The sequence below is a fragment of the Onychomys torridus genome, chromosome 3 (assembly GCF_903995425.1).
Source record: "Onychomys torridus chromosome 3, mOncTor1.1, whole genome shotgun sequence".
In the NCBI taxonomy this organism is placed as follows: domain Eukaryota; kingdom Metazoa; phylum Chordata; class Mammalia; order Rodentia; family Cricetidae; genus Onychomys; species Onychomys torridus.
The window spans coordinates 63,337,631-63,356,549 of NC_050445.1; the positions used below are offsets into that span (position 1 = coordinate 63,337,631).

At 44.8% G+C, this 18,919-nt stretch overlaps 2 protein-coding genes across 11 annotated transcripts in view; one reads left to right on the forward strand and one right to left on the reverse strand.

Annotated features, from left to right (window-relative positions):
• Positions 1 to 2,029: 2,029 nt before the first annotated feature.
• On the reverse strand, positions 2,030 to 9,933 carry Peg10 (paternally expressed 10). Its single transcript, XM_036182747.1, has 3 exons — positions 9,680 to 9,933; positions 2,458 to 3,427; positions 2,030 to 2,325 (listed from the first exon to the last, which is right to left on the reverse strand). The coding sequence occupies exons 1-3, from the start codon at positions 9,682 to 9,684 to the stop codon at positions 2,101 to 2,103; spliced, it is 1,200 nt and encodes a 399-aa protein (XP_036038640.1). The 5' UTR covers positions 9,685 to 9,933; the 3' UTR covers positions 2,030 to 2,100.
• A 144-nt stretch (positions 9,934 to 10,077) lies between these two features.
• Sgce (sarcoglycan epsilon) overlaps positions 10,078 to 18,919 on the forward strand; it is a 68,581-nt gene continuing 59,739 nt past the window's right edge. For 7 of the 10 annotated variants that reach the window (XM_036180835.1, XM_036180839.1, XM_036180844.1 and 4 more), the window contains exon 1: positions 10,134 to 10,296. In XM_036180835.1, coding sequence (XP_036036728.1) covers positions 10,188 to 10,296 — 109 coding nt within the window. In that variant the 5' untranslated portion in view covers positions 10,134 to 10,187. Of the gene's footprint in view, positions 10,297 to 18,919 lie in introns of all 10 variants that reach the window. The other 3 variants (XM_036180837.1, XM_036180843.1, XM_036180842.1) reach the window with 1 other exon arrangement.

Genomic DNA, 18,919 nt, shown 5'->3' on the forward strand with positions numbered 1-18,919 from the left:
AGTGTCCCACTGCTCAGACTGTGTTTGGCCCCTGGAGACTGGGCTGAAACACGTGCTCCTTCAGGCCTGCCTCTTTCATCTCCTTGCATGGAAGCAAAATGGAGTCTCAGCAACGAGGCATGAAGGTGAAAAATCCTGCAGCAGTGTTAATGGCATCGGTAGAAAATCAAACAGAAAGAGTTGAGACAAATTGCTCAAGGGAGTAGCCTAAGAAGTCCATATCTTCAAGACGATGTCCAGTGTCCAGGTTCTTCTTCTTCCATGACAGGAGTGTCATTCCTCCTTTCTACACATCCTCAGGACACAGGCTGATGGGATGCCCAGATGAAGGCACAGTCACACGTCTATCTAAGCTGAGGTGTTCGTGTTGCAAAGAATCACTCAAGTTGCTGCTCCTTGAAAATTAACGGAACCATGAAGATGGAGTTTGAAAAAGGTGAAGTTCCAGAGGGTGCAGCAAGAGAATCACGGAAGCCTTTCCATACTGCACCAGAAAGTTCGGCTTCCTTCATAAGGCGCTATAGGGTATGAGTCAATCATTTCATCCTCCTCCTCCTCCTCCTCCTTCTCCTCCTCCTCCTCCTCCTCTCCCCCTCTGTAAGAAATCAGTTTGTCCTGTGTTAGCCCTGTGTGCCTTTCTTTGTGCCTCAGAAGGCCTGAAGATCCAGTAGCACACAGTCACTGATTGAGAAGCTACACAGGATAAAGTTGAGGGCAGAGACACTCCAAAGGACATGACAGGTATTTACAAGGAACTGTAGGATGGAGGTGGTGGAGGTGGTGGCGGAGGCGGAGGCGGTGGCTGTGGAGGAGGATACTGAGGTACTGGGTGAATGTGATGGTGGTGCCAATGTGGACACCAGGTGATCACAACAGGTATGAGGATCATTCTTCCATGTATATCTCGTCCCACTGGGTACCATGCAAACATCACGTGATGACCTGCGAGGGTAGCATAGGCAGGAACCTGGTGGTATCCAGGAATCTGAGGGACAAATTCACCATAGCTGGCCAGGTGTGCGTGGTCTCCCAAGTTTGGAAGAGTCATGCGATGGTACTGATTTTGGATCGTGCAGTTGTGCTGAGCTGCGGCGTGGTGCTGAGCTGCAGCGTGGTGTTGAGCTGCGGCGTGGTGCTGAGCTGCGGCGTGGTGCTGAGCTGCGGCGTGGTGCTGAGCTGCGGCATGGTGCTGAGCTGCTGCATGGTGCTGAGCTGCTGCATGGTGCTGAGCTGCGGCGTTGTGTTGAGCTGCGCAGCTGTGTTGAGCTCTGCAATTGTAAGTGACTTGGAGTTTCCACCCTCTTTTCACTTGCAGGACCTGGGCTCCATTGGGAGCGACAGTGGGAGTCATGAGGCCATTTTTCACATTCCTGTCCACAAATTCTCGCAGGGCAGCCATTTCAGATTCAGACAATGAGTACACATGTCCGCTGGGAATGCTGTGTGCTCCAGGGATCATCTCTATGTGAGGGTCGACCAGCCGGTGACCAGGGTAGACATGCTCATCCACAGGCGTGTACACATTATGGACATAGTAATACCTCACAGGGTAGACAACGTGGAAAACTCTGTATCCATCCGTGTGGTAGAAGAATGGTGGATGTGGGGGGTATATTACTGGTAACAGCATAGCAGGAGGTATCTGAGAGTACATACGGCATCGAAATCGGCAGTAATCAGAGTTGAAGACAATGGAGCGAGTGCTCCAGGTGATGTGGGGGTCGTGGGTGCTCAGCCAACGAACTCCCAGGACAATAGGAAAGAACGGGGATTGAGTCACATCAAAAGACAGTATTTCTCTGTGGTCACCCAGGTCAACAATCAGGTGGTGCGTTTCTAGAACAATTGGGCCCGAGGCTATAGGATGCCCATCGATCGCTTCCACCATGATTGGCCATTCTTTGATTCTTAAAGGAATCCCATTTTGGATGACATAGTCTTGATCAATAAAGTTTCCTGATGCTCCAGAATCAATCATAGCCCGGACAAACAGAGTGTGTCGGCCCGGGATATGGATCTGGAGCATCACTTGAAGGTGAGTAGACGCAGCCTCGGGGGGTGGGGACCTTATTCGTTCCGGCCCGGTCGCTGAAGGTCCCTCTACAGCGGGGCCGGGGAGTTTCCCTGCGGTGAATTTTTGGAGGCCTTCGCAGGACAGTTATCAGCATAGTGGCCTCCACTACCGCAGTACAGGCATAAGTTCAGTTTACGGCGTCTTTCTTTTTCTTCCTGGGTCAGGCGCATGCGGGCACCTCCCACGGGCTCAGTGGGATCCATCTGGTGGGTCTGAGGCAACACCAGGGCTCTGGGTGGGTTAGCTCGGGCCTGGTCGTCAGCTTCTTCATCATCATCATCTTCGTCCTCCTCCTCCTCATCATCATCATCGTCATCATCATCTTCATCGTCAGCAGCAGCAGCAGCAGCTGCAGCCGCAGCAGCTGCCGCCGCCGCCGCAGCAGCAGCATCACGGACCATTCTTCTCTCGATGAAAATGCAAAGGCTGATCAGCTCGGACAGGGTGTCCGGGATCTCCTGGTGAGCGAGCTCCTCATGCATGGCGTCGCTGAGGCCTTCAAGGAACTGATCGATTAGAGCAGGCTCACTCCAATCCAGCTCCAGGGCAAGCATCTGGAATTCGTTGCCATAATCGGCGACAGAATCCGGGCCCTGGCGCAGACGTCTGATCTGGCGTTTGGCAGCTTCACGCCTCTGAGGGTCTTCAAAGACATGCTTCAGCTCCATCATAAAGGCCTCGTAGTTGTGCATCAGGTAAGTGGATCGGTCCAGTTTAGCAGTAGCCCAGCGGGCGGCCCGGCCGGTCAGCATGCTTGTCACGAAGCACACGCGGGTTCGATCATCTGCGAGAACTCTGGTGCCCTTTTCCAAGAAGAGCCGGCACTGGGATATGAACTGACTCAGCATGTCTGGGTTGCCATCAAACTTGAAGGGAAGGTCTTCAAGGCTGTCATCGCCGAAGAGCAGCGCTGGAGAAGGAGCTGCTGTAGCGCCCTGGAGCTCTTCCTCTTCACTGTCTTCAGGCACCTGGATCTGAACTTGTTCAGGCTCTGGTTCAACTTCCTCCTCTTCCGGCGGGTAGCGGAGGGTGTTGTTCCCCGACGGGAGCCAGTGCACGTGGTACTGCAGGGTGCGGTGGTTCTCCCACAGCTGGTCCTCGCCCTCTGGGAGGTTGCCGTTGTCTCCATGGTGCTGTGCGCGTCGGCGTCGGCGCCGACCCAGGATGGGCACAGGGCTGCTGGGCCTGTTGTTGTTGTTGTTGTCGTTGGGGGGAGGAGGAGGAGGGGGGGGCGGGCAGTCGGAACCACCTGCCTCAGCCATGGTGGAGGGTGGGGACCTCCCAGGTGTTGCTTCACTCTGGGGAGGATGCCCCGGACCCTGGGCCCCTCGTGTTCGGCGTCTTCTCCTGTTCCTGTAAATGACAACAAAAGCATACACTCAACATATACATTCACAGCAGTCTCTATAAACAAGGATTTAGTTTTTCAAAAATCCCTTGGTTAATTATCAGTCGATAATTAGTCGACAACACACACCCTCAAAAGACGATGAAGTAATCATTCACGAAATAATAAAAAGCATACTACTTCTTGATGTCCAAACATCCAAATGACACTTCTAAAAAAAGTCACTTGCTCCTTATAATTACTACATGACCTTCATCAACAGCACCCTCACCTTTATTAACTATAAAGGAAAGGTGATAATGGTAAACAAGTCCTTTTGTATGGAGGTTCCAAATCAAAGATAAATAGGAAATGAATTATGCAAAATAACTTCTAAATTATGCAAAATGATCCCAACACCATACGTTTTACTAATAAGGATGTTAGGGAAAAGTAACTAATACGCTAATCAATAAGAAACCACACACACAAAAGAGGTGGGTATTAGAACCACAGTGTGTGTACTCATCAGCTCTGAAAAAAATAAAGCAGACTTGGTCAAATGTCACAACAGAGGTGCACCCTTAACATTAAAGGTCTAATTATCAAGTCAAACAACCAACCACTATCACAAAACCAAGACGAATTGCTTTTGTGACCACAAGTTAACTTCCTCAGAATTCTCTCTGGGGCAGAAATGGCAATGAACAGTACATGGGGATGTCAGTTTACCTTATTAGGCAATCATTAAACAAATATTAATTGATGCCTCCTAGGAAGAAATGGGCTATACAATAGGATATCTTTTTTAATTATGCCTGTAATAGTACAATTCAAATTTATTGTGCCTTAATTAAATAATTATAAATCACTGAATTATAACCATTAACTGATTAGTAATAAGGATATTAATTAAAAACAAAAAGGTAACTTTCTGTATAAGTGGGCAGGGGCTGTAACTATGGCAGCTTGGGCATCCTGAATCTAAAGATACTTAAAAATATACTTTATTAATCAAAGAAATACAGAAGTTTATTTGTACTACAGGTCACCAGTGTGCAGCCTTTAGTTTTTAATTGAGATTTTTCAGTAGAGCCCAATTTGGAAAATTAAAATAATTGTAGTAAAGAATAAGATATTAAAGTTTTACAAACTTTGTAATTGGACAGTCTAGTAAACTTTTTATAAAGTTAAACTAAGTTTATTGAAGTTAAAAAAACTTAAAAAGTTTGAACTTACAACTTTTAAGTTTAAAAGCCAAAACTTAAGAAAGTTTTAAAAAAAACTTTGTAATTGGACAATCTAGAAAACTTATTTAAAAGTTTAACTAAGTTTATTGAAGTTTAAAAAAACATTTTAAAAGTTTGAACTAAAAACAATCTTTAAGTTTAAAGCTTAAAACTTTAGAAAGTTTTAAAAACTTTGAAATTGGACAGTCCAGCAAACTTTTTAAAAAGTTTAACTAAGTTTACTGGAGTTTAAAAAACTTTTTTAAAAAAGTTTGAGCTTACAAACAACTTTTGAGTTTAAAACTTAAAACTTTAGAAAGTTTTAAAGTTCTGTTTTTGAAAGTTTAAACTTTCAAAAAGTTTAAAACTTTTTAATAGTTACAAACTTTTAATTAAAAAAGTTCAATAAAAGTTTAAGGACATAAAGTTTAAAACTTTTGAACAAAAGTTTAAAAATAAGTTGTTCTTCTCTGACCAATCAAGGCACAAATGGGCCCTCATTAAATTCCATGAAACAAAAAAGATAAAAATTTGTTAATTAGAAAAATTAGATGGAAAGCAGCTAATATTTCAATCAATAGACTATTTTTTAAAAATAGAGGAAAACTGTCATCCCACATGGCACCTATTCATCACCCTTGTCCAATCCCCCTGCTTTCTTACCACCCCCATCCCAACCTCCCACCCCACCCCACCCCTCCACTCCCCGCCCCGCCCATCTTTTAGGCCCCTCCCTTGCCGTAAGCACCGCAGCCATTTTCCCTTCGTCCCGAGCTGTTCCTATGGTCTCTCCAATGAGAAGAGCACACAAGGTTCTTAAAGGGCAGGGATTAGTGTGCCATTTTAACACTTTTAACACTTCTAATTAATCACTTTAATAACAGGCTACCAAAGCTGACAAATAACTGATAATATTCAAGTTGTAAAAAGTTAGAAGACGCCTTGACCTGTGACATTCATTCTCATTTCCAATTCTTTGAAGACAAGTGTACTGGTAACAAAGACCACAGTCAAAACAATGCAATATATTTTAATTAAATTGTTTTAATCTCTCATTAAAAATAAATTAATAAGCACTGGTCAGGTGACTAAAGTATGACTTCTATCATCTAGAAAATAATAATTTTAAAATAGAAATTAAAAATTTCCTTAAGATGGTCTCAGCATGACTTGGTGCAGCCTGACCCAGGTCAGGAATCTATTGGGGTGGGCTTTACTAAAGCCAGGTCTGGTGGGCATCAACACCTATAAAAGGGCAGAAACTGCATTGGGGAATAAGCAATCAATACACTGTATTGATATTTTACAAACACTATAATATTTTGAAGTATAAGTAAGATAATTTAAAGAGATGAGTTAAGGAAATGGGGGTGGGGCTGTGCCCATGTAAGTTGGGGAAATACGCCCCTCCCACCGGGGTTTTCAGGGTTTTCTTTTGTTTTTTAATAAGACAGTATTGGTTAAACACATTAAAGGCCTCTTGTGGCCTGTGAGGTCACCAGTTTAAGATTTGTGGCCACAATTGATGGGAGGTAAGAAGCATTTGGACTTCCTTTTAATTTGACTTAAAACTGTGTCTCCCCCATTTCCCTCTTAAAGGGGGGGATAAGAAGTGGGGGTTGCTGAGAGCTCCCATTCCTGAAAACTGAAAGGTCACACTGCATAAGCCAAGCTACCTGAGGTGCCATCTTCATGGGATAATTTTTAATCTGTGTAGGGATAAATAAGTACATGTGATTAATTATTAACTCTTAACAATGACTTCTTCAAACCTTTTTCTTTAATTCTCCCAAAACATCATAGGACAGTAATAGTAAATAAAATCATATAAAATGTCTCATTAGGAAATGAAACACCATTAAGCAACTTAGTTGCTTTAAATATTTTAAATGTCCTTTTCTTAGTATCATGTGAATTATGTGAAATGCAAATTCTAATTTGCATATATTTATTTCCAATATTTGAACCTCTTTAATATGCAAATAAAATTCCCAAAGCAAAGCAAATTTCAAGCTGTAATTATAAGCACCTACTTCCCATAGACAGTTATACTTTAGGGGAGGGGCATTAAGAAGCTGAGAGTTTGGGGGAGCAAGAGTCCCCATTTCTCCCCCTTAAAAATCCTGGCCCATAGTTTGTAATGGATGGAACCAGTTTTTGTGTTGTTTTTGATTTTTTTAAGTTTCTTCATTAATTAAGAGAAATTTCTATTTGGCTTCTCTGTAAATTACATATGTTTAATTAAGCCAGTTGAAACAATCTATGTTTTGAAATGTCACCACTCTGTGACATCACACAAATTTTAAATGTCAATATGTAGCAGTAATAACCCACTTGTCCCAAATTTAAACTAGCTTTTTATGAAAAAAGCTAATTTCTTGGGACAGCAAATAATTAGCTTTTTATGAAAAAAGCTAATTACTTGGAATAACAAATAATTAGCTTTTTATGAAAAAAGCTAATTACTTGGAATAACAAATAATTAGCTTTTTATGAAAAAAGCTAATTATTTGGAAAATATAATTTTGTTTCACATTATAATTACAGCTTACTTTGCTGGAGTTCAAAAATACACTTTAAAAAAAGTTTTAAATGTGAGAGAGAGGTGGACAGTAACTCAACTCAGGACAGTAAAGCACCATAGGAAAAAGGACCAGGAACTCAAAAAAGCCTGAAGGCCAGCAGAAAGACAATGAATAATTTACTCTGGCCATTTAACACACATTTAATGAATGCCTACTGTGTGCCAAGCACCATTTATTAAATGTAGGCAGGCCAGCCAGAGCTGATCACCTAGAATTTTTAAGGAAAAAACAACTCAGAAAACTACCTCCTCCCGCAGAGGCTAATCCACAACAACTATGCCACTTCAAACTCCTAAGTAACCCAGTTCAAGCTGCTTCTGCTTTTATTTGCATTCATTTCCAGTAAGTCCAAGGGTGTCTTGGGCCAATAATTAAATATGAAAATATTTTAAATTTAGTTTTTAATTTAAAATAAATAATTGGCTTAAGTGCTTCAAGGCATCAGCCAAGGTCTTAGAAGCTCTCATATCCCACTATCAGTTTTAATTGTGGGATCATTTTATTTAATAATGCAAGGCACTTATTAACAGTGCTTATGCATGCCAGGTATACTTATTATTGTTGTTAATTATTCTTATTATTCTTATATTTATTAGACACCTGTGGACAAAAAGCAAAACCGCGCAACAGAGAAACCGCAGGGAGGCGGGGCTGTACAGCCAGGCTCAGACTGTGTGGCGCAGTTGCGCAGTGGAGGCAAACCTGTAGGGAGGGGCTGCAGCCCACACTGCGCATGCGCAGGTAGGCTGAGGGGAGGCGGGGCTCTGGGCCTTCTCAGTGGAGAAGCTCTGGGAGGAGCTGAACATTGAGAGGCGGGGCTGGGGCGGGGCCTGGGCAGGCCACCTCAGAGGAGGCGGGCCTTGGGCGGGGCCTTGGGCGGGGCTGGGCAGGCCACGTCAGAGAAGGCGGGCCTTGGGCAGGGCTGGGCAGGCCACCTCAGAGGAGGCGGGCCTTGGGCGGGGCTGGGCAGGCTACGTCAGAGGAGGCGGGCCTTGGGCGGGGCTGGGCAGGCCACCGCAGAGGAGGCGGGGCTAAGTAGGCTGGCTCTAAGGCGTCAGCACCCGGGAGGTTGGGCCTGTGGAAGCATGTTCTGGAAAGGCGCGCGCCACGCGAGGCGCGGGCGAGGTGCTAGGCCTCTGAGTAGACACTGCAGAGAAGGCAGGCTAGATGGGAGGGGCAGGTCTGAGACTGGCTGTTACAGGGCTGCAGAGTGTCTGCACTCCTCCCCCCCCCCCCCACCTCCCCAGACCCCTCCCACCAGCTTCCAACACCCAGATTCCTTCCATGCGGCAAGAGCAAGCCCCCCCTCCCCTCGGCCTCGTACCCACCCCGCAAATCAGGCAGTTTCCACAAACTGTTGCTGGGCACCAATCTGCGCCACCAAGTCAATTGCACCGTCACGTCAATCAATCACCACTAGACAAGGCAGCCCGTCCTGCCATCTTCAAAATCCAGCCCCCTCCACTCAACTGCCAGAGCAGGAATGGCGTCAACACTAATTTTTGCCGCCCAGGGCTCCATTTTGTCTAATACCACCATCATGCAGCTAGCCGTCCTACGGGGAAACGGAATGGAGCCATTCCGACAGGCGCAAGGGTTTTGTCGCCCACCCTCCAAGGAGAGAGTTGTACTTTCTCGTCCTTCCAAAGCCACTTTTTCTGGAGCTCAAGAGTCTGGCTTTTTGGGCTCTGCGGCAGTTTGTCGCGCACTTCTAAATTCATTTCCCTTGCGCTTTTGCATTTGGTTACTCTCCTGCACTCAGAATTTAGTGCGTGGAGCACGGATCAGTTCGCGGATCGCCGTAGATCGGCCGCGTTTGCCGCGCATGAAGCGCCGGTTCGTACACAGAAGCGCATGAAGCGCCCATTAGTACAGCGAAGCGCATGAAGCGCCCATTAGTACAGCGAAGCGCATTAAGCGCCCATTAGTACAGCGAGGCGCATGAAGCGCCTATTAGTACAGTGAAGCGCATTAAGCGCCTATTAAGTATATCGAAGCGCATGAAGCGCCCATCAGTTGGGAGCGCATGAAGCGCCTATTAGTATTTCATAGCGCATGAAGCGCCCATTAGTTAAGTATTTCGCGGCGCACGAAGCGCCCGTCTGCAGCGGCGCAACTGAAGCGCTTCTCCGTTTGCAGCGCCTTGAAGCGCCAAGAGTTGCAGAGCCGTCACTTTGCGGCGCGTTTGAGGAGCACATCGCAATTCGGTCTGTAGCTCATGTGCGTCTGCAGCTCATCGCTGTCCGCAGCTCATGCGTCTACTGACCAGTTCTGGACGCGAGTCGTGCAAAGCGAAGCCGTGAGGGCTTGCTTTCCACGCTCGCGTCTCGGGATCCAGCCACTGAAGGCGTGAAAAAAAAAAGATTTGCGAGGAGATATTCCGGGGCGCTACTTCATCTCCCGCAGCTCCCGAAAATACGGGGGGTTTGCGTGTGATCGGTAAAAAAAAAAAAAAAATCCTCACCGCATACTCACCACGCGAGGACTCCTCTGCGAAGACAGGAAGGGCGATGGGGTCTCACACCTGGCCGGGCGAAGGTCCACTGGTGACCGCGGTCCGGAGAAGCTCCGGACCGCGGACCGCGCAGCGGACCTCGGCGACGCTCGGTGGACCTTCTCCGGTGGTTGGCTTCCTCGGGTCGGAGTCGGGATTCTTCTCCTCCTTCTTCGACACACACCAACTGAAGTTGGAAACGCGTGTGCCGAGAGCCCGAACTGCTCGCCTTATATAGTCTGTTCCGAAGAGGGGGGCGCCAAATCCCAGCGTGCTCCGCGGGCAGGCGGGGGCGGAGGGGTGCGTGGGCGGGCGCCTGGGGGGATGGGGTGGGGGGTGCAGCGTGCGCTGCTTTGGCCCGCCGCTAGGGGGAGCATGGGCTCGGGTGGGGGGTGCATGAAACCGACGCCGAACTGGCCAAGCTGGGAGGAAAGAAGAAAGGGAGGGGAGGGGAGAAGCCGGCCTAGGCAGGCCAAGAATGCTATTATTCTGGTGGTGGGAGCTGGGAGACCCCTGTGCTTGGACGGGAAAGGGTCGGGGGACACGCAAGATGAGCCCCGCGACCACTGGCACGTTCTTACTGACAGGTTAGTGGCCTGCGCGCGACACTGGGGGTTCGGGGGCCCTCAGGCCGCCGCCTCCCCTCCCCCGCTCGGGTTCCGGGGTCCCAGGGCGTGCCCAAGCGCTGCTAGCCCCTCGCTCTGCACGATGCCCCCACAGCACCCCACTGTCGGGGCACCCCAGCCCACCTCCTGGCACCAGTGGGTCCCTCCCCAGGCTTGACCTCTGGCCTTGTCTTTCTTTCGGCACCCCCACGGCCCCTCCCTGTCCTGCAGGGCAGGAATCCCTCTCCAGTTTCCACTGCGGGCACCCCTCCCTCCCCCCACCCTGGTGGTGGGCATCTTCTGATCCCTGAAGCAGAGGCCTGGGGGTCATCGCCCCTTGGGGTGGGGGGCTTTACCCCACAATTGAGACTCCTTGGCCTAGATGCGAGCCAAAGGACATGGCTGACCAGCTGCTTTCTCTCTCACACAAAGCTGTACATCTTTTCTCCCTTTCTGGAATCTGAGTGAGAGAGAGAGACCACCAAAATATAACATGTAAAACACTGAGTCCCCCCTTCTTTTTAAGCGTATTTTCCGGGGTGGGGGGGCGCAAACCTGGTTTTTCTTAGGTTTTACCAAACAGGGAAGTAGAATCACGAAATGCTGGGAGCCAAACGTTTTTCGGGCCAGGGTCAACCATGGCTGGGGGCCAGAGATGCTGCAAACAGCACCCATTGCCCTACTAAATACAATCTGCGGGGAAAGCAGGAACAATTGAAAACAGCTGCCGTGCTTCCCGCGTTCTTGGCGGGCTTTGGAGGTTTCAGCTACGGACTTTCGGTGGTGATTACAAGGTTTACAGGGAGACCTCGGCTTTCTCCCCGCGTCGCTACATTTTTCTAAATCTTGTGCGTGAATGAATGTTTTGGGGCGCGGTAACTGCACGCTTAAACCTTCGAAACAGGTCGCTGAGACTCAGTTCCAAACATTTGCTTGACTTGGTACATATAAACCTGTGACTTTTTTTTAACGTAGGGAAATTCGCAAAGGGAGAAAACACTCAAATACTGAGGAGAAAGGAGGCGAAATAAAACCTTAATGTGGATTCCCACCTAAGCTGCTCAAAATGTTAGGCGCTGAGAAAATGGACAATCTGTTGCTAATCTTTGTCCAAAGTTAAAGTGAAAAGAAAAATCAAATCGTCTACAACTGAGTTGGACTTATTCACCACAGATGAAACATATTTGTCTTTCAAGACTAAAACTCAGCTTATTTCAGGAAGAGTCAGTCCTACAGCTTTTTTCCTTAAAGGAAAAAGCGAGACTTTGACCCATTGTGTACCACAAGATGGAAGGGACCTTGCGCTATACAAAGCATTATGGTTTTAGAATTAATCAAAAATTCATTCATTTGCTGGGAACCTACTTATTATAAATTAAGTGTTGACCCCCCCAAAAACCAGAAATGAATTAGTGCGGATTTCCAGCAGGGAAAGGTGTTTTTTTTAGGAAGTTAGGTGAACACAATCATGTTTTTTTGAATTTAAAAATGTTTATCCTCTTCTGCAAGACAGACTAATTCCAGGATTTAAAAAAAAATGTTTATTTAACAGTCACTGTTCTGTTGACGGCGGGACTGTCAGATGCTTAGCAGTTGTTACTCATCCAAAGTTAATTCACCTAGCTGTTCATTGACAGCACGGCTTTTTACAAAGTGAGATTTCTAGCAAGCATGGGTAAAAAAATAAGGAAAATTCAAGTTTTTTTAAAAAAATCACCCAAGTCTTTCAAGGTTTGATTTTTCATTTCAAAATTTGAACCAGGAGTTTTTGGCTTAAAAAGTGAAAAAGGCTTTGTAGTTTTGTAATAATAGGAAGTCTGCTCATTGTTCAAATTCCAGAGAGAGCCTCAGTAAAGGCTATCAAGATCACCTGTATCACCCTCGCCTCGCTGTGGTACGGCAAACTACCTCCGTGCTTACAGACGTATCTAAAGAATACATTTCTTTTTCTATTGCGTATATTTTTTCTCACAATTAAATATTGAATCAAATTAATTTTCTCCATGTTTTCTTCCCAAGCAAGTAAGTTTTGAGCATCAAATAACATTAATTTTACAGTTTTCTTTAAAAAAAATTAAATTAATATTTTCTGAATGATGCATATGAACAGCCATAGCACCCGAGCACTTCAAACCAACAAGCCAAGCAGAGACCTCCTGAACTCGGGATTCTCACATGTAGCTGTAATTCTGTTCAATGGCCTTGAGGTTTTTTATGCTGTACATATGAAAAAAATTTCACTTTGCTTCAAATCATAATTTTCCCAGGGAAAAAGCAATAACAGATGGTTAGGTAAAACTTTCTTGCTATCTGAAAGAACAAAACAATATTTAACTGAACAGACACAAAAAAATAGATACTATAGATTTTTGTTGTTGTTGTTACCAAAACAAACTTTAAAAACCAGTCTGTCCCAATTCTGATAGATAAGACTCTTAGACACTCTTGATATGCACTATTCAGATGAATTTTAGATTTTCTAAGATGTTTTTTCCCGTGTGGGTTATCTTGTGCCTGCTCGTCGTAAGGGTCAGTGTGAAGCCCGTGCCGTGTTACTATGCATTATTTACTTCACTAGGTACTGGCTGTCCTTTGTATCTGAACAGTTGATCCATTTTTGTACGAGTTTCCTCTGGAGCTATCAATCTCTTCCTTTGCCACCGCGTTCAGGTTTCAGCGGGGTGGGGAGAGGCCTTTAGCACCACGTAGGGTTTTGACATCGCACATAATATTTCTTCTGTTTGTACATTTTACCTATTTTATGGCAATTTGCCATATATCTGTGAAGCTGTTGATTTATGTCTTATATTTAGGGAAAGTTCTAGAGGAGTGGGGGATTTCTGTTTCAAAGCAAAGGTAGAATTTTCACATGTCAAAAAGTAGGCTTCCTCTTGGACATTTTATCCTTTTGATGAGAATTTGATATGGATTCGAACTTGTTGATTTGCTGCTTGTAGTCGGCTGAGCTTCTAGGATAGTAGGAGAAAATTATTTTTAAACAAGATAAAATTTTCATTTGTCTAAAGAGTGACTACGGTTTGAATTGCTCATTTTATTGTTATTACCATAAATCTAGCAGCTATTGGTTTACCTTTGTATGTAGCATATTTTCTAGTCAGGGGAGAAAATTATATTTCTAAGCCAAATGGAATTTTCTCTTGTCTCACAGACTTTGCAAACAGCAATGAACAGCACCATAAAAATGGGCTAGATATAAGCTGAGAGAGAAAGATTGCGTGTGTCCAGCTTTTCACAGTAGTATTCATTGATGAGAATCACCCCCTAAAGAAAAGGTTGAAACAGTGAAGAAATCCTGGCTTGTGGGAAATGTTTCAAGGCAAATACTAAGATGGTTTGTGGATCTAAGTGCAGTATTTATACATCCTGATTTTCTCTACTATTATTTCCTAACTAGTCCATAGGCTCATACCCTAGCCGATCCTTTTTCTTCAAGCTTACCCCTCCACAGTCTCTATTCTAAACACCTAAATGTATATGCCATTTATTTATCTAATTTCCTAGTCTCAGTGTGGAACAGGACCTTAGGTAATCAGATGATAAGGGTTTGTCTGTTCAGGCTCTTGGGCTGGAAAGAATCTTTATACTTTGCTCTGTTTTAGTCTCTATACTGTTTTCCCGTATTTCTTAACTTTTCTAACAGGCAGGTAGGCAGGCAGACAGAGGGATGGATGGACACACACACACACACACACACACACACACACACACACGCGTGCACATATCATCCAGACTTTTCCTAAACTTCAGTTTTCTAGTCTGCTCTTTCTCTTATTATCAGAGTATTAAGTCTAAATAGCAATGCAATATTGAAAAGGAAAGAAGAGAGGGAGAAAGAGAGAAAGCTAGGCTGAATGTTCTAGGGATCAACAAGTTCTATCAGAGACTCTTTTTCTGCTTAGAGTTTCTGGTTGGAAAGAGATCCTCAATGGTCCAAAGCCATTTCACATGGACTGCTTCCAAGCCAAATTCTCTGAACATGATTTTCATTGTTAATTTTTTTTAAAGACATGTAACTGTAGTAAAGACATCAATGAATTAAGCAATAATAACAATAAACCCCAGACAATCTCCACAGCCTGTGATAAACATTTTCACAGGTATTCTTTCCTTCCTGGGTTTTGCTCGCTGTGTATGTATAGTTTCATAGACTTGTACTTTTACGCTGTGTGGATTCTTTACACTCTATTTGAAAGATAAGCGAATCTTGCTTTCCGGGAAGCAGTTTGCAGGCTGTAGGCTGATGTGAGAGATGGTGTACAGATTAATTAGTAGGATTGGTGTGTGAGCCGGAGACTAGGTGGGACCAGTGTTTGGTCAGATGTGTATAGGTGACTGGGTCTGAAGAAACCCTTGCCCTGGTTCTGCATTGGTTTAACATCGGCACAAATGATTTGGACAGAGACCTAAAAGGCTTGCTTCACAATTCATGGATGGCAGCTGCAAATAGACAACAGAATTTAGAGTTCGGCGCCATTTAAGTTGAGCCCAGTGCTATGCTGCAGGGACAGCATGCAGCAACCGGCACACCTTAATTCACTGATGTGGCGTGAAGGGGGACTTGGGTGTGGTTCCTGTTCCTTAGGAAGGTCAGTCTGAAGCAACTTCGAGATGTGACTTACAGAAATAAAAATCCAAGTTAGACTGTGGGATTAACTGTAATGTCCGTACATCATAAAAATTAATAGGACCCTGCTCTAATCAAGCACATCTGGAGTATTGTGTTCATTTCTGGCTGTCAGTTTGAAGAGAGATCTGACACATTAGACAACTCACAGAACAGTCTGTGGTGTTGGTGAGGCTCTGGAAGCTCTGTCCTAGAGCGTATCCTCCAAGGGTCTGGAAATGTTTAGTTGGGGTAGAGGAAAAATAGAAATCAACTCCCCTCTGTTTGCTTCCGAGAGCAGAACCGGCATCAGTGAATGAAAGTTCAGCTAGAGTCAGCTCAAGAGCTTCCCAACTGCAGCCGGACAGAGAAATCAACTCCACTATTCTTTCACAGCATCAAAAACATTCACCTTTTTTTGCAGTGGGGAATTTGAAGACCACTGGAACATTTTAGTGTAGCCACTGTACAAACTTGTCATGGAAACCTTTTTTCTCCTCTGATTAAAAAAAAGAACGGTCCTGTAAGTTGCAAGTTCATACTTCTCTGCACTGCAAACTTGAAAAATCTGAGAAAAGCCAAGATTGTTTCTCCCTCCACCGCGTGTCCTTGTCTTAACTAGCTTCCCAAGTCACTTTCTTTACTTTCTGCCCTGGCTCCCCGGGCGGCTTGCTTGATTTAAGCTGACTTCTGCCTGGTGGTGGTGGATGCTTGGGACTCCAGGGTCACCTGGCAGGCAAGAGATAGCTTGGTGCCTGCCTTCCTTTTCCTCAGAGGAATGTGGGACAGAGCTCTCTACAGTAACCCCTCTTTGCCCTGTGGTATCACTTTATAATAAAGTTGGGTTTTTTTTTTCAGTAATATGGTAAAATCATAACTATCAAAAGTAGCTTCCAGCCTATACCTTTTGAACCACTTCTCAGGATGAGCATGGTTCCTGACTGCCTCGGGAGCACATTCTTGCTGTGTCAAACATGTCTTGGGGCAGATTTTTTCTTCCGTGCCTGTGCATCTGCCGGTTGATTGTTTATTTTGATAACCATATCTAACTTGGAAGACGTGACTGTTCAAAATGAATTCAGGAGGTTAGAGGACTCTCATCCGGGACCTCTTTTTTTTTTTTTTTTTTTTGAGCAGCATTTTCTGACTTCATAGAATCTGAATTAAATCCTTGTTGCAAACTGTGGATGTGAGAGATGTGAAGAAAAGGGAGGCAGTTCTGTCTCCCTTGCTAACCAACGCTCCTTCCTGGCTTCCTCCTGCCTCCGACCCGGGACTCCCTTCTCCACTCCAGTGGTTAGGAGTCTCCCTGGAACCACTCTGGTTCTGATTGCGTTCTTCTGTGACACTGCCACACACTTCTGTGAGGTTGTAATAACACACACAGCCGCTCGCGGTGGCTGGCTTCCCAGTTGCTGGGGATGCCACAGGCATTCTTTGGCTCAGCTCCTATTTCCGGGAGAGAAACTCTCAAAAGTGAGGTTCTGGCATGTCAAAGCTTCCCTGATCCGCAGGCGGCTACTTGCAATTCCTTGAGTGCAGTGCTTGCCCATGTCCCTGAACTGCAAAGTAATAATCCCAATGGTTAAGCTTTAAAGCTTAGTTATCCTGGGAAGTGACTCGGTTGCTTCCGAACATTTGTTGTTAGTGTGACTATTGTTACACTCTCAGAAGCAGTAGTGTGTTAGTGAAGGCTATACCTTTCTCCCCTTAGGTCTCTCTCTGGTGGTTGTTTTGTTTTGTTTTTTGTTTTAATCTTCACTTAGGAATTTTAATGTAACATTTATGTCAGTGGTTTAAATGTATTTCATTATTTAAAATTCATCTTTCACATGGCTCACTTTCTACCTAATTACCTTAGGCTGATCAGATATTTAGAGTAGATCCTTGGCAGCCTGTACCACGGGCATCCCCACAGCAGCTGTTGTGACATGGAAAGACAGACTTTCTTTTCAGAGACAGGACACGGCTGGTTTCAGAACTGTTTGGGAGATAGGGCGCTTTGGTGTAAATTCCTTCCCATTCTTTGCCTTTCCCTCATTCAGCTGGTCACCACTTTGATTATTATGGAGATAGGGGTTCACTCTGAATTTGAAAGAGATCACAGTTAATTTTCCTAGAGCAGTTATAGTGGGGTGTTTCAGCCCCCCCCCTTTTCAGCGGTTTGCAAAGAAATATAGCTTCTGTTTTACCTTTGAATACAAAAGCAAAGGAAACATTAACTCTAAGATTTTTGTTTTCTCCCGTTAACAAATCCGTGTTTCTCACTAGGCAGTAAAATGATACCGCTTTTCTCTCCCATGCAACAGTTAATCAATGTAGCTAGCACCTTTGACATCTTTTATTTTCAGTAGTTACACAGTTGATTCTAATCAAAGACCAGCGCTGCAGTAGGCTGTTAGATATCTTATCAGAATCTGAATTATACATTTCATTTTTTTTGGTCTAGCAATTTTCCTTATGGATGTTTAGCCTACATATAAACTGGTAAAAGCACTCAGAGATACAGACATGGTTGTTTATTGTGGTTGATAGTAATGATGAAAGACTAGAAAACCCTTGGTAATGTTAATGAATGAATAATTATTTCATACTTTCTTTAGGGGTGCGTTGGGTGTTTTTGAGACACTGTGACAGCTTCTGGGAAATCGGTGGTCCAGCTATAGCGCTTTTTACACTATTGAATTGACAAAGAGGAATCAAGCGTTTTCCTTCTTCTTCAGGATTAATCTCTGTGAAAATTAATCAAATAATCACACATAAGGCTGTACTCTTTGGAACCAAGCTAGATGCTGCAAACACTAGCAGAGGATTTGACTGGCCTGGAAGAAGGGTGGAAGTTTTTTTCCGAGGAAACATTCAGATGTAAAGGGAGTAAATGCCTAGGGATGTGACTCAGCAAAGGTGTGAGGGAGACCAGGGCTCTGCTGAGGTCCTGGGGCAGCCAGAGCATGGTAAATACAAAGTGCTATGCCAAGAAAGAGAGAGGCGAGGCCAGTGCCAGCGGGTTCAAGGAGCCAGTCTTCCCGGCCTCTAGACCACCTTAAAGACGTTCGTCTTTGGAGTTACACCAATGGGAAATCTCAGAGCGGGGTTAAGCAGGACAAGACCAGATTAGCATTTCAAAAAGAGTACTCTAACTGCTGTGTGAAGAAAAGGTTAGGCGAGTCTGAATAGATTGCCACTGTTTAAATCCAGGTTGGAGATAGTGACCTTGCAGGCTAATGTGTAGGGATAATGAAATGAAGAGAGAAGGAACATTCTGGAGAGTAAAATTTGACTGAGGGTACTGGATTGAATTTGGGGTTGCTTATCAGGAGGTTATGATTACTACATTTCTATTATCTGCCCCATGGTCTCTGTAATGCCTGAAGGGGGTCTGATTGGAAAAGCGAGCTCTCTGGTCTGTTTGGTCCGGTTGGATTCACGTTGACAGTACATAAATTGTGATTGAGCCACAAGACGGAAAGCTACGCAATTTTATCATGTAAACAGGTGCAAGTATGCTCTAAGAGAATCACATGTATGGTAGAACATGGTATATTTATGTCTGTATACAAATACATGTTCCATATGTATTTTATCCATATTTTGATAAAATACAGAAAGATGCAGAGACAGTTAAGAGTACATACTGTAGCCCGTGAGTGGCCTTGGTAGGATGACAATAGGGGTGTGAGGAGGAACTTTTAGAAAATACAGCTTCCTGACGCAAGTGTTCGAACGCATCTTAGTTGGAAAGCATGGCTCCTGTAGGGAAGACAATGAATGCCAATTTAAAGCAAGCACTTGGTATAAGACTATTTCTCTTTTAGATGCTCCCTAATTGGGAAGAGGGTGTAGCATGGTTGTGGTTTTGATTTGGAATAGAAATCTTGCCTGCAGCTTCCCTTCCGTACCCCAGTGGCTCCCACAAAACCACTGCTTTTTAATCCCTCTCCACTAGATCGCACTAGCACTCTGGCTTTTGAGTAGCGCGTT

Excerpts from the sequence above, each read along its gene's own strand:
- Peg10 (XM_036182747.1), bottom strand. Across the intron at positions 2,326-2,457 it reads GAATGGTCCGTGATGCTGCT|GCCCGAGCTAACCCACCCAG; the intron begins GCTGCGGCGGCG and ends GCTGACGACCAG.